Source organism: Branchiostoma floridae, chromosome 5 (assembly GCF_000003815.2).
Source record: "Branchiostoma floridae strain S238N-H82 chromosome 5, Bfl_VNyyK, whole genome shotgun sequence".
Classification (NCBI taxonomy): domain Eukaryota; kingdom Metazoa; phylum Chordata; class Leptocardii; order Amphioxiformes; family Branchiostomatidae; genus Branchiostoma; species Branchiostoma floridae.
Genome location: NC_049983.1, coordinates 18,637,521 through 18,662,113, shown reverse-complemented (window position 1 = coordinate 18,662,113; position 24,593 = coordinate 18,637,521). Strand labels below are relative to the sequence as shown.

The 24,593-nt window shown below is 42.2% G+C and overlaps 2 protein-coding genes across 13 annotated transcripts in view; one reads left to right on the top strand and one right to left on the bottom strand.

Annotated features, from left to right (window-relative positions):
• Positions 1-441: 441 nt before the first annotated feature.
• Positions 442-21,998, bottom strand: LOC118415431. Of its 2 annotated transcripts, none has more exons than XM_035820042.1 (30): positions 21,700-21,998; positions 19,946-20,121; positions 19,483-19,555; positions 19,241-19,308; positions 18,865-18,987; positions 18,290-18,408; positions 17,566-17,707; positions 16,646-16,765; positions 15,782-16,215; positions 15,563-15,671; positions 14,711-14,854; positions 14,214-14,435; positions 13,595-13,802; positions 12,900-13,020; positions 11,593-11,730; positions 10,834-10,958; positions 9,921-10,096; positions 9,354-9,511; positions 9,035-9,175; positions 8,505-8,643; positions 7,506-7,749; positions 6,611-6,761; positions 5,990-6,203; positions 5,003-5,142; positions 4,544-4,613; positions 3,919-4,074; positions 3,288-3,394; positions 3,003-3,117; positions 1,453-1,754; positions 442-1,145 (listed from the first exon to the last, which is right to left on the bottom strand). In XM_035820042.1, exons 1-30 carry the CDS (start codon positions 21,851-21,853, stop codon positions 1,010-1,012), a joined length of 4,725 nt encoding a protein of 1,574 aa, XP_035675935.1. In that variant the 5' UTR covers positions 21,854-21,998; the 3' UTR covers positions 442-1,009. The 2 variants fall into 2 exon arrangements, with proteins under 2 accessions (XP_035675935.1, XP_035675936.1); XM_035820043.1 differs by having other exon boundaries at positions 9,354-9,508.
• A 126-nt stretch (positions 21,999-22,124) lies between these two features.
• Positions 22,125-24,593, top strand: part of LOC118415432 (constitutive coactivator of PPAR-gamma-like protein 1) — a 29,314-nt gene continuing 26,845 nt past the window's right edge. For all 11 annotated transcript variants that reach the window (XM_035820050.1, XM_035820054.1, XM_035820052.1 and 8 more), the window contains exon 1: positions 22,125-22,621. In XM_035820050.1, the coding sequence (XP_035675943.1) occupies positions 22,287-22,621 (335 nt within the window). In that variant the 5' untranslated portion in view covers positions 22,125-22,286. The remainder of the gene's footprint in view (positions 22,622-24,593) is intronic.

Sequence of the window (24,593 nt, the reverse complement as noted above, 5' to 3'; positions counted from 1 at the left end):
GACGATACAGTTTTGAACAAAAACGTGGGAATTTGGGCACTTTTTTGTCGTGACCCACTCACGTTAGCAGGCCTAATGTATGTTCCATGTGTTAACAATGATAATGAGTTTCATACCATTGGAAAGAAAATCATGCAACCTTTCTATAGATATATAATATATTGAAATTGATGCAGAAACAACAGAAATATGATCAACCGAAGTTGATATTCCAAACTTTTTGTGCTGAGTGTATATATGCTGAAGTTGATTCCTCTGCATTCCTGCTTTTAAGTAATTGTTCACTCACAATATGGCCTGCCATATCATCGCTTGCAGAAAAAGTATGGCACGGGATTTATGTACATAATAATGTAAAGGCCATGGTACAACTGCTTCTCCTATCACAATACAAAGGAATGACAACTTAAAACGAACGAACAAAGTAGAAAATATAAACTGTCATGTGTTTCTACTACTTGACCTCGCAAGTAACAAAATCAAATAAAAAACAAACATATTCTCTAGTGTACTTTTCCAGAATGTCATCATTGCTTTGCTGAAAACTTATTGCAGGACTGATATCCTGATATCTAGCTGGTAACTACTTTGAGCTGTACTGTACTTAGTACAAGATGAGTCTTTGAAATGTCTACTTATTCATCTAGCTTGACCTATGTAACCAACATTAATGGTTGGTAATTATGTAATGTCTTCTGCAATGCTTACAACTATTGTGTCTGTCTGGTTACTATATAGTATATTTCTGTCTGATTACACTTGATTTGTGATTTGTAACGAAGAAAACAAATTTTGTTACCTATATAATGGAATGATGTTGATGATACTTACAGTATACTGTAAATTGTGAAAAATTGGCAGTGGTTTCATGTTTATGGTTTTTGTGGTGAAAGCTGCAAACTTACATTTGGTGTAGTTTCTGGTTGTGTCTTTAATACTGCAAAATCTTGACCTTTGTCTTACTGCAAACTTAAAAGCTACTTGATAGTGCTACTTATTGGCCTTTGACTCAGTCACTGAGAACAGTGTTGATGACACATTTGGGACAGGCCATGGGGATCTGTGTGTTTGTGTTGAAATGGTCACACAGCAGTCTGGTGGTGAGGGGGAGGGGGGCGCTGTGGGCCTTCATGCGACTCTCAAACCTGGAGGAAAGGAAAACAAGGCACAGTGAAGATTTTTCACATAAGAGCCTTATAGAAAGTTTGAATCGCAGTGATTTACATAGGATATTTGAGAAGTTCTAATTAGATGCACTACAATAGAGCAAGAAAACTATACATACAAACAACAGTAGATACAACTGGGCATGTATCAACAAAAGGTATAATGAAAGGTATCAATTCCTGGTTCAGACTGGTTCAATGTGGCAGTACAGATCCCAATGTCTGTGCACCTGGCCGAGAATGGTTGAAACAAAACATATACATATTCATAGATTTTCAAACAAACCTGTACACCTCCTCCCGATAATCCTCCTCGCGATACGAATGTCCACAGGTGAAGAACACAGCCTTCTGCGGGATCCGCGACTCCTCCTTCGGCCTCCGGTCACCGAACACGGCCTCAGCCTCGCTCTGGGACAGCTGGATGCACCCCCTCTTCCCAGCATCCTTCTGGAGGTTATGCATGATCTCCTGCCACAGCTTGTCCTCCGGAACTAGGTTGTCCGAGTTGCTAGGCAACGGGAGCAGGCTGCTGTGGTTGGATCCAAGTATTGCTTCTTGTAAGGCCTCTTCTTGCTCCAGAGGAACCTAAGTGTAGAACTTATTGTTAATTATTCTGTTGTTTATCTTGCTATACTTTGCTTTTGTCACCAACACAACCCTGGGCACCATCCCTGATTTTTATACACTGCAGAGGCGGCGGCACGAATTTTCGTCTGGGGGGGCGAACTTTTTAATGACAGAATTTTGCGGCACACGCTTACGTAGCGCCGAAGGCGCTACAAGTCGCGCCTCCGGCGCGACCACCCTAGGGGGGTCCGGGGGCATGCTCCCCCGGGGAAATTTGAAATCTAGACCCTCTAAAACGGCATTTCCTGCGTTTTGACGGGCAAATTTTGCTGCCAGACTAAGCTAAGTTTGATGGCAATTCTGTTAGAAAGACACATGGTTTTAGCGAGGGCAATGCCCCCAAAATATTTCACGATTTCGAGTGTCGAAGATGCGAGCTGTCGCAAGGTTGGTCTTGGAAAATTTCGAAATCTGCACCCTCTGAAACGACATTTTCTGTATTTTGAGGGACAAATTTTGCTTGCAGACTATACTAAATCTTATGTCATTTTTGTCAAAGAAAAAGATGTTTGAGGGCGATGACCTAAGCTACCACGCACAAATTTTCACCATGTCGTTGTGAGCGACGGAGGCGGAAGTCATCGCTAGGCAGGTCCGGAGAAAATTTTAAAGTCTTGACCGTCTGAAACGTCATTTCCTGCATTTCAGTGGCACATTCTGCTTGTAAACTAAGCTAAGTACGATAGTACAATTTATATTGGTTTAAAGATTTTTCAGAGCAACGCTCCCGCAACATATTGTCCTGCGCCGAAGACGCAGCCGTCACAAGGGAGGTCTGGCGAAATTTTGAAATCGGGACTCTCTGAAACGCCATTTCTTGCATTTTCAGGGATAAATTTTGCTGTTAGACTAGCTTGATTTTATGAAATTTCCATCATCATAAAAATACACAAGGTTTTAGCTTGATTTTTTGGGGGGGGCGACGCCCCCCCAACATATTTTCAGGGGGGGCAGCCGCCCCCCCTGCCCCCCCGGTGCCGCCGCCACTGCACTGGGGATTATCTTTGTTAGTTTTCAGGGGCTCCTAAACTTTCCCCCCAGTAATGATTGCGCATACCTTTGTTCCTGTGAGAAACATTTGACATCTTTGCCTCTTTCGCACTCTTAGTGTCAGATAGCCAAGTGCCGCAAGTTTTTGTCTATTACAAGCATCTTTAATACAGTTTTATATAGCTAAAAATGAGTCTGAGACGAGGTTGTGGTTACCTTTCCCTGCATGATCTGCTGAGTGACAGCTGAGGTCAGCTTCAGATGGAAGGTTGTGGAGAAACTGACAGACTTTGTAGATGTAGCCTCCCCAGCAGTCTGTGTCTCCCTCTTCCTATAGAATAGACAACATGGTCATGTACACTGCTCAAGTATACTGTTTCAAAGTCTGCAACTGAAATACCTCTGTAGTTCCTGAATATGTCACGTCTCCCCAAGAACAAGAGATACTATATGTATCTGTCATAGAAGTGATGAGTAAAGAAAGCAGCCCAGATGCCCCACCTGTGCAGCACCATGAAGAGTGGACAGGCCAGTGTAGGCAGGTGTGTTTCTAACACAGGCTCCAGCCCAGCCGTCTCCAGACCTGCCTCCTGCCAGAACTCAACCACCTGCGCACAAACAAAACAATACAAAAATTACTGTAAACCTTGAAACTTTTGCAGTTTTTTCAGTTCTGGTGGTAACCTCTTCACCAAGACTTTATTACTCTCCAGGCAGAGGTTGGTAGGGAAGATTGTGACCTTTTACTCAGGTCTCCTGTTTTCTGTCCGCACTTCCCACCAACCTCTGCCTTTGGTGAGAAGTGCAGACAGAGAAGACTGAGAAAAAGGTCACAATCTTGCCCACCAACCTCTGCCTGGACAGTAATGAATTCTTTGTATGACTACTGTATTGCAGTATTGTTTCTACTGTGAATTTAAAACACAGTAAAAAAACTGCTTTTCACTCCACACTTCTAAATACCAATGTCTAAAAATGTATCTTTAACTAATTTACTTTCCACTCCTATACTATTTTATTTGAAGTATCTTTCTAAAGTACTGTCTCTTAAAAAAACTGATGTCGCAAAGCTTTTACATTACTACGAATCACAATCCGTCTTTCCTGGACTTGACAAAGTACTGCCACTTACTCCTTCTAAAAGCTGCTGGTGTCTTTGACTGGAATCCAACCCTCCAGTACTGTCCTCTATCACCATGGTGATGTAAGAAGACACGTGATTGACAGCTTCATCAGACGAGATCTCTGAATCAGCTCTTTTGAGTGCCTTCAGTCTGTATACCAAAGCCTAGATGAAACAATACTGGCCATTAAATAACAAAGTTCTTTAATTTACCTTCCTCAGTATAATAATGACTAGTTCTACTTAACACAGCAGCAAGGTGGCATTGCTAACATTGCAGTGAGCAGAATGCAGTCCCAAATGTGACGCTTAGTTTGTATCCCCTTCCTTGTAACAATTCATGGAGTAGATTTTCTGATCCAACAGTGCATCTGTTGTCCTCTAGGTCTATCACCTTGTCACTGTATTATGTGTAGTTGATTCTTGTTGACTCAGTCTACACACATTATCAGTACAGCTTTTCTAACTTTTTACATAATGACTTCTGTGTACCTAATATTCTAAAGCATGATTAGAAGGTTTAAACTCCACATGTTTATGGGCTGATGTATCAATCAAAGTAAACACTGTACTACAAGAGTAGTGTATCTTTGCAGAGCACGTTCCAATACTATAGTGCTGAAGAGAGCTTTACCTGTGGGAAAAGGCTGAGCTCATCATAGATGTCTGCAGCACTGGCCCAGTCCTCATAGTCCTGACACAGCCTGGGGGAGGGGGGCAGGGAAACAAAGATCCATCACAACTCATGACTTTATCATTGATAACAGATGTTGCATGCTTGAAAAAGGATTAGGAATTTAAGAGGGACAGAAAATTGACACAAAGGCAGGAAAACAGCAATGGACATGACATTTCAGATGTAGATGTTTCTCATTTACATGTTTGGGATAACTTAAATGGTAATATTACCTAGCCTGGAGTTTGGTATTGTCAGCTTTAGTCTGCTTCCAGCAGTGGTCTGTAGCTACTGTTGGAAGCAGACTGATGATAACAAGACCAAACTTGATCTAGACAAAACTTTACCACATTCCATATGATTGCCAGTATGACATGAATGTAACAATGAACAGAATTGAGAGCGTCTATCTCATACCTGACGACATCATGTGGCTGGTAGAATGTCCCTAAGTGTTTGATGGCAGCTCTCAGAGCCTGTCTGCCGTAGGCGGGACCACCCTTGTCTACTGTAGACAGATCAGGCAGACCGGCATCATCCTCTGGGTCCTCCAGGCTCTGATAATTCAAACATTCAAACAATAAACTAGACATAACAATTATTATTACCGTTCTTCTTTCGTACATTAGCTTGATGTTGACTACAGCATAGGAGTGTACACTACTGTATGTTTTCAAATCTACTCACTCACTCACTCACTCACTTACTCACTCACTCACTCACTCACTCTGGTGTCAAATTTTCTACATTGTACTAAAACAAAACAAAGCAGTAAATGCTATGCTAAGGCTAATGTTATCCTGTCCTTGGTGCTGAACTGTCAATTGTTATCCTCTAAACTGACAGATGCAGAAAGCTGTTTGATATATCAGCACATGAACCTCCTAAAAATACCATTTCTACAAATAATCACAGATATAACAAGCTATAGCCGACATGCTAACTTGTAGAGAAAACACATAACTTATAGATAGCTCATGCAAACCAGAACAAGTTTTTTCATAACTGCTGAAGTAAATCTTCATTTTACAGAAAGTAGATACAAGCAAAATTCTCTACTGTTAGCTGAAAACTGTTTGTGAATTACAACTTTGTTTGGGGCAAAGATAAAGCCTGTAAGGTAGCCCATTTTTAGCTTTAGTATGCTCCCTGGGTTACTCAGCAGGGAAGCAGCCAAGATAGTGTACAAAAGCTAAAAAGGCAGGCTAGCATACAGGCTAGCACAGATAAAGACACCTTCATTAACAGCTACATCTTCAAATGAAGTGAGACTTAAGCATTAGAAGTAAAGATATTGACTCAAGTTTCTTATGTATGTACTGCCCTAGAGCTTGCCATACATTGTATCTGTTATAGTTGTTGTGCAATAAAGATTGAAAAAATCGATTGAATTGAATTGAATACCTCTTCATCTTCACCACTGACATCATGATCCTCCTCTTCTCTCAGCACGATGGCACCAGGGATGCCCTGGAGCTGCAGGGGTGTGAGGACATCTCGACCAATGAAAGAGGAGATCCCCAGTGATGAGGATGAAGAAGAGGAGGAGGAGCTCTGCTTCATGTCTATCCCCAGCTGACCATGGCTGTTCCTGCCCCACACCCAAACCTTGCCTGATCTGAGGTGCAGGAGAGCAGAATGAATAGAATGAGCAGAATAGACAACTAAGCCATGTACAAAGCCAATTACATTTGGATAGTTTTAGTGGGACAGTTTCTTACCAAACCTTGACTCATGTGTAGGTGCACAAGAGCAGAATGAAGATCTACAAGGGGGAAACTACTGATGACTGCAAATGTAACGTTAATCATTCTAATAACAGCATGGTGTTAGCCATAGACAAGTAACCAATGTACAAAACCAATTACATTTGGATTGTTTTATTGGGATACTTTCTAACCTATTTATGAAGTTTATTACCAAATCTGAAGGTGCAGGAGAGAAGAATGAACATCTACAAGGGGGAAATTTATGATCACTGTAAATGTACATGTACACAATCAGTTACATTGGATAGTCTCTTACCTGTCCACAGCTACAGAGAAGTCCTCTCCCGCTGCTATGGCGACCACCGATTTCCCTGACAGCACATGCACTACCTTAGGAATGGTGACCTCTGACCTTCCACCATGTCCCAGCTGTCCACAGTTGTTCATGCCCCAGGAGAACACCTCACCTGAACAGCACACATACAGAGAGAAGCAGGTGAAGTTTCAGGACAAAAGTTGGACAATATATGAGGTGTTTAGACCAGATTTCATTACAAACGAGTGTACCTGTCTGTCTATGTTTCTACATTACGTACTTTCTATATAATAGTCACATTCAATAAGTGACAGTAATCGAGTTGCCAGAGTGACAGGATAAGTAATTTATCAACTTTCTGCAGACTGCTGACAGATATTCCAGGTCATAGGGTCTATGAAAGAGCCTATTAGTTCAAAAGAAGCTAATAAAACTGTAAATATTTCACAGAGGCATGACATCTTCAAATTCTTGTAGTTAATGATTCTAACACACATAGTTATTACATACATGTACAAATTCAAGACCTCACCATTATGTAGGATGTAGTAGTAATTGGTTTATTCATTGATAAAACATGTATGAAATCGGCCTTGTAGTAAAAACTGAATTGATCCGAGATTTACAATCAACTTGTACAGTGAAAACAATGCAATAAGTTATCATAACTGATTATGTCACAGATGACACCCCGATTATCAATTCCAAAATCCTTCCGATGGACTATAATTTTGACCACCCTCTCTCTAGAGCTAATATGGATGAAACTCAACCAACTGCTTTTGGTAAAAGTTTAATAGATATGTACAAACAACGTTCACTCGTAAACGATCAATATATCATGATCAAACACAATCTATCTGTCCACCAATAAATAAATATCTGTCCACCTTACCCGAGGAGGTTAACAGCATATTGTGTACAGCACCAGCGACCACCTGCCTGATCCTCCCCTCCACCCTGCACTGTACCCACAGGGGCTTGAAGAGCTCCCCTGACAGCCCCATGGCGTGTTTGGCGGGGCTCTGTGTGTAGGAGGTGCTGGCACGGGCCTGTCGGCGGCTGTTCTGTAGGTACTGCTTCCACACTTGGGGGTGGCGACCAAAGGTGTACACCTGCTGACTGGATGTGACCACCACCTGAATGTGTTGGATGAAAATATTAAGAGTGACATGTTACACGTCTTTGTCTCAGACAAATAATTTTAGAAACTGTTCTGTAGGTACTGCTTCCACACTTGGGGGTGACGACCAAAGGTGTAAACCTGCTGACTGGATGTTACCAGCACCTGAATGTGTTGGATGGAAATATTACTATTAGAAATGTCTTGGTCTCAGACAAATAATAATCTTAGAAGTTGTTCTGTAGGTACTGCTTCCAGACTTGGGGATGGCGACCAAAGGTGTACACTTGCTGACTACATGTGACGACAACCTGAATGTGTCGGATAGAAATATTATACTTGTCTTGGTCTCAGACAATATTAGTATAGCAGCTATCTGTGTTTAAAAAAGGCTAGGGTCAAGATGACTCTGGTGCTCCAAAGCTAATGTAGCTCTACCCAATGCCATATGATTTGTTCAGCTTCACATTACTACAGGTTAAAAGCTTTGTCCATCAGTCAACTTATAAGGTCGAGAAGATTTTTTAAAAGCAAAAATAGAGTTAAATGCCAATATTTCTGTGTTGGTTGTAAGAGCATCGTGCCTAGTAGGATCAGTGTTGTTCTGCAGTGTATTGTTGTGTAGAACACAGGAGTTGAGTGTTGAGCCGCGACAAATATCTAAAACTATTTCACTGTAGAATGTGCCTGATTTAGACCCAGCTCTTCTGTAAACTAAACAAAAATTGAATAGAATTTATGGAGGTGTTGATAACTTATTGCAGAGCTTACCGTGTGAAAGAGTCCACAGGCAACTTGAGCGACTTTACCCATAATCCCCTGCACTCTCTGGGGGATGCTGACTTTGTCGGTAGCACCGTGTCCCAGCTGGCCATGGAGACCACATCCAAATGTAAAGACCTCTCCACTCCTGCACATATAAATACAACTCAGAGGATCAGTTTCATTGCTTTTACACAGACTTCAGAATAGAATATCTGTACATACTCACTAAAATATACACAGTTAAACATGTACAAAAATTCAAATTGGACATAATTGTCCTGAAGCTATGAAAAACCCTTATCTTACAGGTCTTTGAGTAAAAAGGAATGATTCTTGTCGAGCATATGTTTCCAGGCATGTCTCTACTTGGATGCTACATGTACTTAACATATTGCAACATTGCATTTTGACCATGCTCATTTGAAAAGTCCATTCCGTTTATTCTATGATTTCTTTTGTTCTTCATAGGCTCATTCAATCCTCCCCGTATTTTTCCCACTCAAACATCCATAGAATTTTGAGCCCCAGATACGGACCTGGTCAGCACTGCAGTGTGTGCATACCCAGTAGACACCTGGACAGCGTTCTGTACTGCTGCCACCAGGTGAGGTTTGTTCAGGTTCTCTGCGTTCCCCTGACCCAGCTGCCCATGTACACCCCAGCCCCAGGTCCACACCCTGGTGGAAAAAGTATAAAAATTATCATGTCTACTAATCATACTCATAGCAGTATTTGAATAAATCGGTTCACAGTTTTAACTACATTGTACACATGTTAAGGTTGAAGGCCTGAAACATGCATAAAACACACATCAGTCAATACACAGTTCACCAACATAGTCCACAGAACACTAACCTTCCCTCCCCATCCAGGGCTGTAGAATGGTACTGTCCTGTTGCCACAGCAACACAAAACACATCCTTCAGCTGGGTGACCAGGGTCGGGTGGGTCTGTCTGTCCCAGTCTCCCAAACCCAGCTGACCGTAGGTTGAAGAACCCCACGCATAGACCTGCTACAAGTAAGATGGAATAAAACCCATAAACAACTGGGTACAAGAAACAACAAGAGTTCGAAAAAAAATCTGCAAAACAACAACAACAGACAAAACCAATACCTGCCCATGCATTTAGATCAAAGCCTCTTTCATTGACCCCATGGCCTGGATTTCCATGACTGATTGACAACTCATTGTACTGTGGCAAGTCTGACCTTTGTGCATCATCATTCCACTCACTTCCTGACACTCTACTCACAGTGTATTCAAATAACTATGGACACACACCAGCCCACACTGAAAACAAAGAATCTCCACACACAATTAGAGTAAAAAACAACTTAGCATTAACATTACGAGAGATTCTCCATTCCATTCACCCTTAAATCTAGTTTTTCAGATTTCAACAAAATTAAGCCCAACCTACCCCATTGTCACACAGTGCCAGTGTATGGTCCTGCCCACATGACACAGCCATGACCTGTACCCGCTGTATGGACAGGGTCTCCACCCGCATGGGCGGCACATACCCACTGTCCCCCAGCAGCTGACCGTGTCCCAGCCGGCCCTGGTGGGGCTTCCCCCAGGTGTAAACTCCCTCCTCTGGAAAATAGGAAGTATAAAAGTAGGCTGATTAAATCTCGCTTATACTATAAGTTATAGCAGCCCACCAACATCTGCTGGCTGTGGGGAGGGGCAAGTTACAACCCCGGACAGCAGAGTTTGTGTTACACAGACTGATATACAGGTAATGAGAAACTCATTACCTTCACCAAGGAGGTTATAATCTTGGTATTGTTTGGTAACAGTGTAATGAAGTTTGTGTGGAGTGGTGTTAACTGTTTTGCAGCATTACTCCATGCAACTATAACTCCATAAAATCTATTGATTATGAAATTTGGATAGGACTTGACCAATTGAAGAAATTATTAGATTTTGGGCCCATGGTGTTTTTTCTTGGTACAACAACAGAACTTCCAGTTTTGCTAGTATGGGTCCTCAACAAGCTATGATTACCATTTTTTGTGGGAGACAGCTCTTGAGCTCAGGAAGAAGTGACATAAGCTTGGGCTTTCTCGCAGCTTTTTCAGAACTGCATTTCATTTGCAGACTTTCAAATAGGAAGAATTACGTAGTTCCAGTTCCACAAACTGCATTTCATTTGCAGACTTTCAAATAGGAAGAATTAAGTAGTTCCAGTTCCACAAAATGTGCATGCTCTACTGCACTCAGTAAAGAAGTCAATAGAAGCAAAAGCTATCAGTTAACAGACAACCAGAGACAAGGACCCAATTTTTGCTATCAAACCCAGACACATCTAGGGTTTGATGAAAACTGACCTGTTAAAAGTGCCACATGCTGTTGTCCACAGGACACCACAGCTGCCTGTGAAAGTGGAGGTTTCCTTTTTACAGGCACCTCACCAGCTGTCTCTGGGCCACCGTGTTCACAATGGTGGTCTCTCCTACATGCAAAAAACAACAAGTATAAAAAATAATAATATATGTCAATGATGACAATTGAACAAACTCCACAGAACTTTATGCATAGAGATTGCAATCTAGCAGAGTAACCAATTCTACTGGTAAGTTAGTTCTGATATAGAATAAATCGACCAATGGGATATACATGTACAATAAAGGTCTTCATTCTCCTTTTCCTGTTCCTCCCCTATCTCTCCCAGCTCCTCACTCCTTCCCAACAACCTTGCTGACTTCCATGGTGCTGAAATGCCATCAATTGAAGGACGGAGATGTTAAAGATATAGAAAATCAGCTGCTGATAATTTGTGATGGGATTGTGGGAAGAGGAGGGAAGGAAGGGTCAGCGGGGGGCATTAGGCATTTCAATTTCAAGTTTCACTTCCCTTCAATTGCTAACAAGTATGTAAGTGTTCATTTCTTGCGCAGTCATATGACATTGCACAAATAAGCCACTTTACCTGTAGTTGAGCACAATGAGCACATAGAGGAAGAACTGGGCAGTGGGCGGTGGCTGCCTGACTGCCTGGGTCTGGATGGGACTGGTCACTGTCCATACTGCTAACAAGAATGCGTGTTCACTGTCTAGTTTGTTCATTTATATGCCACTTCACCTACCTGTAGTTGATCACAATGAGCACATAGAGGAAGAACTGCACCAGCTCGCGGGCTGTGGCTGCCCGGCTGCCTGGGTCTGGGTGGGACTGGTCACTGTCCAGACTGCTGATGGACAGGATGCTTGAGGAGGAGGTGGTTCTGGGGAAAACAAACAAAGGAAATCACATTATTTGGGTAGAGTCCATTCCAAGACACCATGAGGGTTTTTAGGCGATATTTATAATTAGTCTGAATTATTTTGAATAAAAGAATATCTGAGCCACAATAATTAGATTATTTTAAAAAAATTGACTGAGAAAATACTCATATATTTGAATTCCTTTGAATATTTTAGAAACATTTTGAAAGTAACTGTACAAAAATATCTTTATTTAGAATAATTGTGAAACCTCTGTGTGATTATTTCACATTTACAAATATTTACAAAAAATGGTAAACCTGGCCAAATGGTTAAATTAGTTTATTGCCCCCATAAAACTAAGCCCTATTGTTGCATCTGTATATTTTTAGATTTTACTGCTGGGTACTGGTGGATCCTTTGTGGTGGGCCATTGTTGCATGGCACCCAGCCATACTTTGCAAGGATGTGTGAATTGCTATCTTCCCAGCCCACTCAACCATTTACAAAAAATGGTAGAAAATGGTAAATAATGGTAGAATGTTGTTATCATTATTTAGAAACCATTAGAAGTATCCAATTCCACACGATGAATATTTCCAAAGTTTTACAGGACCAGGGAAATATTTATAAAGTTGAAACAGTGTTACAAATATTTCTGAAGTATCAAATGTCCTAGACATATAATTACAAAACATTCAAATCAATTCTAAACAATGGCCACAAACATCCGCATGGTGTCTTGGAATGGACTCTAAGTCCAATTTTTCTTTTGGAAATTATAGCTTATTACTTATAAATCACATTTGTCTTTAGAATATACTAAAGCACATTTACGCTGGATTACAGAAAGCATGCCTGAAATATTGTAAATGCATTTGTCTTTTACAGTGATTTAATTTCAGGAGGGAAAAGGAGGTTTTCCCAGTATTTCAAATTTGCAGTCAAAACAACTCTCTCGTACAATACTGAAATACAAAACATACACACATGTATATTATGATTTTGCATTAAGAGGTCACCTTGAAAACCATCAAAAGTAAGCCACCATAAACATTATGAGACTTACAATGGTGAAATCTGGAAATGGCAAACATGAAGAGTTACTTGTGAATTTGACAATTGCCTGAAATAGTCATTAAAACAACATGCATGAATCTTTATTTCCGTAATTGAATGGTCCACAGACCTGTGTCTGGCCCTGGCCATGTGAAGAGCCCTGGAGACCTGAGGTCGGGAGGGGTCAAACACCCTGGCTAGGCTCAGCAGTGTACTGTCATCCAGCTGGGGCACACAGGAGTACAGCATGCCTGGGGGGGGGGGGGGGGGGGGGGACATGGGGGCAAGGTCATGGTCCTGTGGTTAGGGTTCAAGACTTAGAATATGAAGATCTAGATTCAAATTCTGAGCAGGCCCCAATGTAGAGGAAAGGCACTTCACACCTATTTTCTAACTCAACAATGGTTAAAATGAGTTACCTATAATGGCAATTTGGGTAGGGACTAATCCTTTCTGATGGGGCTTAAAGCCTGGAGGCCTTGGGTTTGAGAACATGTACAGCCCAACCTTGAGAACATTAGAGATCCCACTGCACTTATTAAAAAAGGGGAGGAGTCCATCCCTGTAAATGTGTGAGTGAGCAAACCTTATAGTTGCCAAGTTGTCATCTTGAAAAGTCGATAGTCACCTGTTGTGTCATTCCATGATGTTATAAATATCAATAGATAGATATATACAACTTTCTTTGTATGCTCAACTTGTGGCAAACAGTGTAGGAGCAGAGCCGGACTAGTTGCACACTGCAGAGCCCACCAGAATTGAACGTCCGTCAGGATGAAAAGGAACAAGAAGAAGAAGATAGATGAATAGAAAAGAAAGCCCCACCTGTGTGAGCCAGTGCCAGGTCAGGCTGGGTCAGCAGTACCCTGACTGTCTCCCCCGACGACAGGGCCTTGAGGAAGGCACCTGCAGCAGCTGTACAGATGGCCTGGCTGTAGCCTCTACTGAGCAGGTCGGACAGGATGGGCCCGCGCAGGTGCAGGGTGCCCTGTTGGGCCAACAGCTCCAGGGCTGTAGGCACCAGGGCACGGGCCTGGGCAGAATGGGAAGTAATACTGTGTCACCGCATGTGCTGAAATTATATCTTATAACAAGATATCATAGCAAACCTGTTATAGAAAGCAGCACTAGGGCTGTAGGCACCAGGGCACGGGCCTGGGCAAAGTGAGATTAATATATATGTCACCATGTGCTGAAATTGTTTCTTACAGGTTCCTGATATAGCAAGCCTGTTTTTCACCAGTAGTAGATGCATTGATGGGCACCACCATCTTAGTATTCTGACACCTTAAGGTGGACATTTTGTACCTGGTCAAGACAGTTATAAGACTGCAGCACAATCATCTATTACTAGTTGGCACTTCTGTCTAGTACTCAAGGCAAAACCTAGGAATTTTTTGAAGGTGTGGCATCATAACAAATACACAGTGAGTAGTATTTTCACCTTAGCCACCTCAAACAGCAGCTCCTGCAGGCCCTGTGAGGCCAGCAGCTGCAGTGCTGCCTGTTCATCGTAGTGGAAGTTATCCATGAGGAACTCCCTGAAACCCTCCATGATGGCGGGTCTGTCCGGGTGCTGCAGGATCTGCTGGGTGTAACAGTGCAGGGCACAGTCGCACAGCTGCTTCTCTTCCTTAGCTGGCAGCTCCCCTGGTTTACTAAGTACCTGCGGACGAAAGGTTGCAATAATAAGCCTGTTCATAGTTCCAACTGTGCATGTGCAATGAGATGCATTGTGGGTAATATGTCAAACATAAACAAAACATGTCTGGACATGCATTAATTCCCAAGAACAGGATTGTGTCAACCTGACCATGAATCTTAAAACACTGTGAAAAGCTGCATATTCCTCCTACTGCAAAATAAAACCTCCTACTGCAAATGGAAATGAATTTACAGTAGTGCCTGACAAATGTCCAATCCTGCGTGACCATGACCAACCTGCTTCAGGTGTGTCATGACCTCAGTCATGTGACCATACTGGGCCAACTTTTTTATGCGTTTGTTGTGCGGGGCCTTGGACAGCTGGTACAGCTTCACAGCCTGTGCAACCTCTCCCCGGGACAGCATACAGTCAGCTGACACCTGGACAACACATATGAGCTTTCATGAACATGCTGCAGGCCGCGCACATGCTGCATGCCGTGCACATGCTGCATGCCGCGCACATGCTGCAGGCCGCGCACATGTTAACACATAATAATAGTTGTCACGGGTCAAGTTTTGTGGTATTGTTAATGTTAGGCCCTGTGTTGTTGCAATTCTTACATAGAGTTGTTCATTCCTCAGGTGAACACAGTTGGAACATTTAACGTAGATCAACTGTCTGTGGCAGAGATGGCTCAGAACGAACCAAACGAGGATGGAGAGAAGGGGGTGATCATTAACACAGCCTTTGAGGGGCAGCAGGGACAGGTGGCATACTCAGCGTCCAAGAGCGCCATTGTAGGGATGACCCTGCCGATAGCACGAGACTTGGCTGACAAGGTCATCAGATTCAACACTATTGCACCTGGTAAACTTGTTTCACTTATAGAATCACACTAAAACCATTTGCTGTAGAAAGCTTTGATACTCAGCCCAACAGTTGTTGCAACATCACCTGGTATTGTCATTCATCATTTTCTTTATTTTATTGTACATGTACATAATATATATTTTCCTTTTCAAGGAATATATATACATGTACATATATCTTCCAATCTCAAATAGCTTTTTCACTGGACTCATATCATATAAGGTCCATTGCATGCATTTTCCTTGGGATTTCTCTAAAATGTCCACATTCCTTACCTCATATAACATGTTCATGTCCAGCCCTAGAGTGATGCCCAGTCTCTCAGCTGCTACAGTGTCTCCTGCCGTTACAGCCAGATCAAGGAACAGCTGCTCTGGGACTGTTCTGCATGGACAAAAGCAAAAAAATGGAGCCAGAGTAGCATAAAATTCAATGTCATGTTCTTGTCTATGACCAAGGTAATGATGAAAATGGAGAAAAATAAGTCACTATACCTGGGTCTACACTCATACACTCCTGCTGAAGTCACCACCACACAACCCTCAAGAAGGGTTCCTTGAGTAAAGTCTATCTTGGTCAAGTCTGCCTCTGATTGGTCAACATTCATGGATGGAGAAGCCTTAGCTGATTGGCTGGCTAGAACACCCTTGTCTTCTGATTGGTTGCCATGAACCATGTCCTGTGATTGGCTTGCTAGATCCACCTTTTCTTCTGATTGGTTGCTGGGAGTCCTGCCCTGTGATTGGCTGTGAAGACTTTCCAGTTTCTTGAGGAGATCAGGAGGAAATGTCTTCCTGTACAGGGCGATGACCTGCTCCTGGGGTGGGAGGGTGAAACTCTGGATGACTGAGTGCAGGTTGGTTTCCTCCGTCTGTGCCTCCTCAGCCGAGGTCTCAGACATCTGGTTAGACACTATATTCAACTTCACCTGAAGAAGACGGCATATATTGTTATAGTAAATATAATCTTGATAAGAAATCATATTTTCAGTTAACACAGGATGCCGGTATATTTGCCATAGATAAAGAAAATTTGGCATACACGTATATGTTTTCGATATCATTGGTTTATGAAATACATTGTATATATATTGTATAAGTTAAACCTCCTTTTTGAACATCTATAGCTAATCATAGTCCATCCCTACCAAAGGTGGAGCACTAACTGTCACAGTGTAGTGGACTACACAGAATTTGATAGCAAGACAAAGTTAACTTTATACCCAACCTACTATGTTTAAGAGTGACTCAAAAGACTTCAAGGGATTTCTTTGAATCTGAACAACTACAAAATCAACTACAAAACATTTTTACTTAAGCCTGTAGATATACAACGGTAACCTAGGACAGGCCATGTACCTGTGTGTCCCTGTCAGCTGTGGTGACAAACATGAGTCTGTCTGTGAGCAGGATGTGTGAGGAGTCGTGAGGCAGTCTGTACACATACAGGGCAGACCTCTGCAGCCCACTGTCATACACCTGGGGATTCAGAATAACAAAATTATCTGTTTATGATAGAACCTCTGCAGCCCACTGTCATACAGCTGGGCAAACAGAGTAACAACTTCTTTGTTTAAGATAGAAATTTAAGACATGGAAACTATTGTACAAGTCTTAGAGCAAGCAATAAACATATTTGTATGATACAGTATGTGTTCTCAAGAAGTTTTCTTTACAATGATTTTTTTACATGCAGAGGTTTGATGCCTGCAGCTCCACATTCTTTGTTTGTTTTGCACATAACTGCATCATAATTGCCTTTAGGTATGACACACCAGTTTTGTACAGTAAGTATAAGCTGTGTAAGATCAGACTGCAAGGTTTGATCCACTCACACTGAGGGTTGATGGATCCCTACTCTTTATTTATAAGTGTGGTGGGATCATTAACATGCTCAAGGTGTGGCTCTCAAAGTGTAAAACAGGGTCTATAGCTTAATTCTCCATTAAAGAGGATGTATCTAACTGAAGCTAGGCACTCATTTTCACCCGAGTCAAGCACGGAAATCGGTGTGAAGTACCTTTCTCAATGGCAAAACATTGGGGCCTGCTGGGGATTTGCACCCAGAACCTTAGTTTAAATGTCAACAGTCCAGACTGTCCTAACCACTAAAGCCACCTTTTGCTTAATTTGGCCAAATCTCTGGTAGATACTGGTACACGTACATGCATGTAGTTACAGTTGAGTGAGGTTGTTAGGTTTGATACTAGCTTAGATTTACACAAAAGCCCACTGACCTTACACACAGCCCTGCCCCTGTCCTGTGCCATCACACTGACCTTACACACAGCCCTGCCCCTGTCCTGTGCCATCAGCAGACTACAGCCCTTAGCCTGCTGGGTAGACAGTCTGACATCATCAGTGAACTGGTTCAGCACCTCAGGTGTAAACTCTGGCCGCAGCTCGTCTGTGTGGAGGAAGCTGGGGGAGGGTAATGATTGTATTGTATTGTATGGGCCGACTACTCTCTCTTCGCAGCCAAGGGCTGAATTGCGAGGAGCTTACAATAGGCGGGGCTAAGTCGCAAGGGTCTGAATGTAAGTTATGTTTCATCTCGAGCTATATCTTTAAGAATGGGAAATATCACCTGACATATCAACCTTTGACAAACTCTATAACTACATACTAGTAACTAGGCAACTGACTTGATGCTATACTATTTTCTACTTTCATGCACAAAAGCCTATATACATAGGTAATAAACCTTGTTCTCTATCTACAGTTATGCTGATCTAAATTTAAGAAAACTTCAGTCTCTTTTAGATCAGCATGATCAAAAGTATAAGTGCAAGAATATTCATCATCATCATTCTCGCATGTCAGTATTTGCTGAGGCGGGCGGCAAGAATATTACACTGCACAAATCCACTAAGACTAGATTTCTACAGATGATGAGAGTTGTCATATATCCAGGAAGACTAGCTGAGTACAATTTTGTTTGTTTGTCAGTTAATGGACAAATAAAGCATCAAAGCATCAAAGCATTAAGAGCAGGTACAGTACCTGTCTATAGCATCCACCATCTCAAACCCCAGACCAGAGGCCGTCCCTGGAGACTCCGGCAGGATGGAGGAGCGCTGCTCCAGGAGGAGTCTCCACTGGATACCTGACTGGGTCTGCACCTGGGGCAGGAATATATGGTTCCTGTTGGTTAGGCTGTTTCATTGTCTACTGGGTGACAATTGTTGCTTCAGTGAATGGAGGATTTGTTTTTAGTGTGTCTGTTTGCTACATGTATGTTCTTGTGTGTCTGTTGAAGATCTGTAGAGTGGCAGGAAGTGACCAGGAAGTCACTGCAAACGTCAGAATTGCAGTTTTTGCAGTTGTATGTTTTTCATACACCAGTCATGTTCACTGTACATTTATGAATGGAAGTCATAGATAGTTGTTATGTTTATCTATGAGTTGTCATGGTTACCTACCAGCAGGTGTACTGTGGAGTGGTAGTCATGGTTACCTACCAGCAGGTGTACTGTGAAGTGGTTGTCATGGTTACCTACCAGCAGGTGTACTGTGGAGTGGTTGTCATGGTTACCTACCAGCAGGTGTACTGTAGAATGGTTGTCATGGTTACCTACCAGCAGATGTACTGTGGAGTGGTTGTCATCCCTGATGAGGTCCATTGTTGCCACATATTCCCTGACCTGTGTATTGCCCACCTCTCTTCCCAGTATCAGGTCTACAAACACCAGTTCTCCTATCTGGGAGTGGGACAATATCAAGTTAAGAACAAGAAAAATACAAAGCAACGATAAGTAGGCATTATTGACTACAAAAACACTGCTTTGTGGACAGGATGCACAGTACAGTCTTTTTAGCGAAATGCACTGTACTAAGGAGTGTAGTAGCTAATAGTAATCTACTCTACTAAGGTGTATTTACAAAATGCCTCCAAAGTCACAATCAACATGTGTTTATCTAAACAACTCTGTATCTTATTCTTAGTATCCTTACCTCAGTACCAATGATAGCTATCTGTTTGTCATCAAAGGTGTACCACCATTCAATGCAGGTTGGAGGAGCTGCAGCAACAAAGAATGATCAATTTTCCAATCTAATGACTTCGCCACAACAATTTTCAATCTCGCATCAGGTTTGGGTTCTCATTGCTATATATGGCAGATAAAGCTATGAGTAGTACGCGGTATGGCCTGATCAAATACAGACATGATCAAGTGGACTAATTTTGGTGTTACCATGTCTGATGGTTGGTTTGACCTCTGTGACATCATCCTTGTTCCACAGGACTTTGACAGCTGCTGATGGATCCTACAGAAGAAAAGTCATCACATTTTACATCTTTGTAAAACAAGCAGTTTTCATTATTGAACCTTATTGTCCCTGTTTCAATTCTATCAAAAAGATACACTTGTCCACAACATAGCAAAAAAAAAACCCATACGTATCACTAGTTGCATGTTAAGAGTATAGAGTTCAGGCTAAAGAATGTAACAGATGGGGTAATATTCTTTTACATCCCATCCAGAAAATTTCCGTCCAGAGGCAGAGAGACGGGTCCTGGAGGCAGCCCTGCTTTATATGTTATTGAAGCAATGAGATAGGCCAGTTTGTCAGTCTGGCATCTTCATCCTTCCCCATCCTAATATCCTAACAAACCACACTTGCATATAACAGAAAGCATCACAACACGGTACCCACCAGGAGAAGCAGTGCTGGGACGATGTACAGGTATCCTCTCACACCTGCACACATCAGCCACGCCCCCCGCGGGTCCAGCGCCATGGCGCGGATAGCCTTGCCTGGGTGCTGAAACCATGGTAGCTGTCGGGTGTTCACTTTCCTCCCCTCAACTATGTGCTGGAGTAACAGGAATCCTTCATGGAGACAAACAGAAGCCAACAATCAGATTTGAAAATAGACTATGTAATAAGGCCACAGCAAGTTAATTTTATGGAAGACATCCTCTGCAGACTGCAAAAATAGTGCGATAGGGCGACAAAAAAACAAGACGGGTGAAAAAAAAAACAAGATGGGTACATTTTAAAGAATAGGCACCATAAAGTTGTGATGCATGTTGTAACAAGAATTAAAGGGACAAAACATGGTATAAGAACCAACAAGGCATTCATTCCTGTATTCAAGACATGCACTGGTGTGGTAAAAGTGACACTAGTGTGGTAGACTGGCATCACCAACAAAGTTGGTAACCACACTCATGGCTTCCATAATGGGGTCACTTTTACAACTATCCAGTAAGTTACTTTTCTACAACTACAGTCCTGGGTACCTCGCAAGTGTCACTTTTACAAATACAATTATTAGGCTACAACACAACATATTTGCTCATTTTGGTACTTTATCGTCATGTTGACCATCCCTGCAGAAGAAAAAATTTTTTTTTTTTTCTGATATCAGGCCAAAATTAATGCGCGCGCTGATGTCATCCATAAAATTTAGTTGCTGTGGCCTAAGCCTTACTGTCCATATTATACAAGGTCTACCTGGCCACACTTATAGTTTGCCACCTTTAAATTTCATATATGCCCTGCCTTGCATGGTGGTGATGGCTCCAATAGCTGAGTCTGTCTGTGCCAGGTAGGAGGTTTGCTCACCCTAGCCCAGGACCTCAACTTCCCCCTACTTTTCCCCAGGTGGGGTTAGCTGGGGGTAGCTATATGCAGACGCAGATGATCCATTATTTGGTTGTCCTTCAAAAAATTTTCCCATTGTCACAAACATTAAGAATCTAAAATCACTACCTGTACATATAAACCAGATCTCACTGGTCCCCAGGGAGGTCTTTTGGGGCAGTTTTGACTATCTGTACGTGTCTACATGTTGTCTTGACTTACTCGCTGATATGTTCTAGCTCAAAATAAGAAAGTAGATGAAATCATGTGAGTCATGAGATGAGAAAATTCTCTAATTGAAACAGATTCATCTTTCCCATGATAGCAGTTTCAATTTGTTGCGATATTGTTGATCCATTTTCTTCTTAAGATGTGTGTAATATGATATATTTGAGTATATCAGAATCAAAATTACATCAAATAGCTGGGCACTGCCACTAGTAACATAAAGTTATGCCTTCTGGGTGTAAAAGTTAATGATTGACCCCGTCAGGCAGTAACGTTATAACGCTACCTATAATGTTATAATTCCAGTTGCAATGAAATCGGATGCCACAGATTGCTGACGTTATGCAATGTAATAATACCATGCACAATATAAAATCAAAAGCATGGCTTTTGTCTGGATTAAATCACCACATCAATCAAGTATCAATCAATCAATCAAACCGATATAACATCATTGATCATACTAGTAAATGTATTACCATATTTGTATCAAAGTTAAAGCAATAACTGCAAGCCAATGCAAAGAAGCAAAGACAGGAGTGTGCACAAATCTCAACTATTCACAAAATCGCAGCTAAGATGTTATATTTCTACCATTATCACACAGCAACACAAGAAGGGCCCTCTTCCCCTCCTGCCACCAGTTACAGAGGTTGATGGAAGGTCCGCTGGATCCGGACGCGCCCCTCTTGGGTGCCGATGGGCGAGTTCTCAGCAGGCTAACCACTTCAAAAAGCGGGGTCTTCATGTCTGTGGCGAAATCGTCCAAGGACGGTGCTTGTCGTTATCATCACTAGCCAGAAACGGTGTAAAATTGGTGAAAATGTGGCAAAAACAGTTGATGTGAAACCATCAACTATTGTTGAACTTTGACCTTGATCCCAGGATGCAACACTAGGTGAGGTATTTTGCATGGCTGGAAACGAACCAATGGTATTTTTGACTTGGGACACTTACAGCCAATCCACGTGCAGATTTCTAATGATTTTTGCATAAGATGTTGGCCTTTCGGCCAATAGTGGCGCGGTGTGCTGCAACAATCGGTACAGAAGTAGCTCAACGTGCAGCACATGGCGGACGGGGGGTTTGTGTAAAAACAAAGCCGCACATCTTGACGATTTTTGCTAGAAATTTGGGTGTTTTTGTAAATTTCGGACTCCAGGCTACCCTGTCCGGCAACCATGGGTGTCCAAGGCCTGCAGGATTATATCGAAGCCCACTGCCAACGCGCCTGTGTCAGCGTAGAGCTGCAGCGGATCGCTCGGGGGAGGGTCGGGAAGCGCCCGCCCAACGCGCCTCTCTGTCTCGTGGTGGACGCCGAGAACTGCCTGCACCGGCTGTATGGAGGCAGTTTCCGCGACTGGGTGTGCGGGGGCCAGTGGAACGAGATGTTGGCGTTCGTCGGAGCCCTGACCAGAGCCTGTCACGCTGCCAACATCGAGCTGGTCGTGTGCTTCAATGGCGCCGTGGAAAAACCACGCCTGCCCGAGTGGATAAAGCGCCAAAACAATAACAGGTCATTTATCAACCCCATTCTTATTTTGACACACCGCTCTGTGTATCTATTTGTCCTGCTGAAACGCAACACGTGTAGCTTAGATGTTGCACTTATGTAGTATGAGATAATTTTTTGCGGTTGTCAGTGATGTTGTGTGACGTGGTGAAGCGAGAATTGTGGAGAAAAACTGAGAGAAATTTGCAGATGTTGGTATTACTCATCCAGACCGCAGAGTGACACACCTATATAATCTGCCATCATGATTAAATTCCATGTCTAAACGTGACGGGGACGGTGATAGGACGGCTGGTCGCGCTGTGTCATTTACATAGATTCCCAGAATGCATGGTTTGATGGGATTGAACGTTACTGATCACATTTGATGGGGCGGGTGCACAGGGGGATCATCGCGAAGCCAGGAAAATGTCATCATTTCATTCACAAATGTCTGTCATTCAAAGGCAAGGAAGTGTCTCACACACGCTTAATAGTTGATTGGTCTGCGTGGATGTTGGAAGACAGTTCCACGAATATAGGTCACCCACAAACAGTTTTCTGTTCTTCACCTTGTCCGACTTCCTGTTGATGGGAATCAGGTCTGACAGATAGCTCACATAATAATTAGTACCTTCTACGGAGAAATGAATGACACAATTTGTGATTCAAACAGATGAAAGGTAAACCTAAACGGTACCCAAATGGCAGATTTGAAAAGCTATTACAATAGAAATGGTGACAAAAGCAGAAATTTTTAACAAGCCTGTTGCCAACTCTGCATTCAGTGGGGAGGATGACATAACATTATAAATTCTATTTGCAACCTGTTGCTTAGTGAAAAAACTAATTTGCCAAGAAGCATATTAATGATAGGGAATAAATTGCCTACAGACCGAATACAGTACAAACTATGAGCTGCAAACTTAGAGTGGTGAAGGTGAAAAAAAAAAACATTTTACCCACATTTCTTGATTCCCAAGTGCAAGATGGTCAAACTTGTCAGTTGGACAGGAATTACATATTTTTTGTCTAAAAGATGGTGCCTGCTAGTTAGTTAGTTCCTTCATATACACACAGGTACACTTGAATTTCCTGTCTGGACCTGTACCCAAACAATATCACTGATGCAGCATGTGTGCATGACAGGTAGAGGATGTGGGTATACAATGCTTGCTTGCACAATAAGTCTAGAATTTTGCTCTTGTGCAACTATTGTAAATATTTCCCTATAGTCAGGCCTAAAACGTAATATAACGATATTAAGAATGTTCTTTATTTCATAATTACCTTTAGCCAGGTAAGGTAGCTATGTGGCACCATGTTTGTGTTGGTTAAAGACTGAATAGAGGAGGTTAATGAGGAAATAATCTGACATGTTGATCTAAGTTTGATGATATACCACACTGCAGCACAGTTTTTAACCTTCAGAATGCTGTGGGAGTAAACAACCCATGGGATGACAGATTTTTAAAAGTCATCCTCTTTTGAAAAGGGCGAACCAATTTATTCCCATGGTTGTTACTTACTTTCGACAAGGCTTTGTAGGTCATACGACAAAATGAGATAAATGAAAACAGCTCTTCTACAGAAACTAGGATGTGTCAACAAAGTCATGTTTTTGCATACATAAAAATCAAAAAGGAGATAACAGCAGGGTCTTTACCAGTTCTTCAATAAACATTTAGGGGGCTTCTAGCATTGTACATGGTTTTGTTAAGTGACAATACAGTCACATTGGTAACCCTCGTTTTTCAAGTGTGAGATATAGTCTCCAAATGCTGACATATATATGTACCGCACATTTCCATCTTAGTCCTAATCCCTTGCCTTTACGTGGCCATTATTTACCGCCATTCTTGGACAGGCATGAGGTTTTAATAAGATTTGAAACTGTCTGACTGAGGGCAAACTGTTTGAGGTTAGCAAATAAAAACTACCGTATATTCTCGAATAAAGTACGCACCCCAATTAAAGTACGCACCCCTGATTTTGG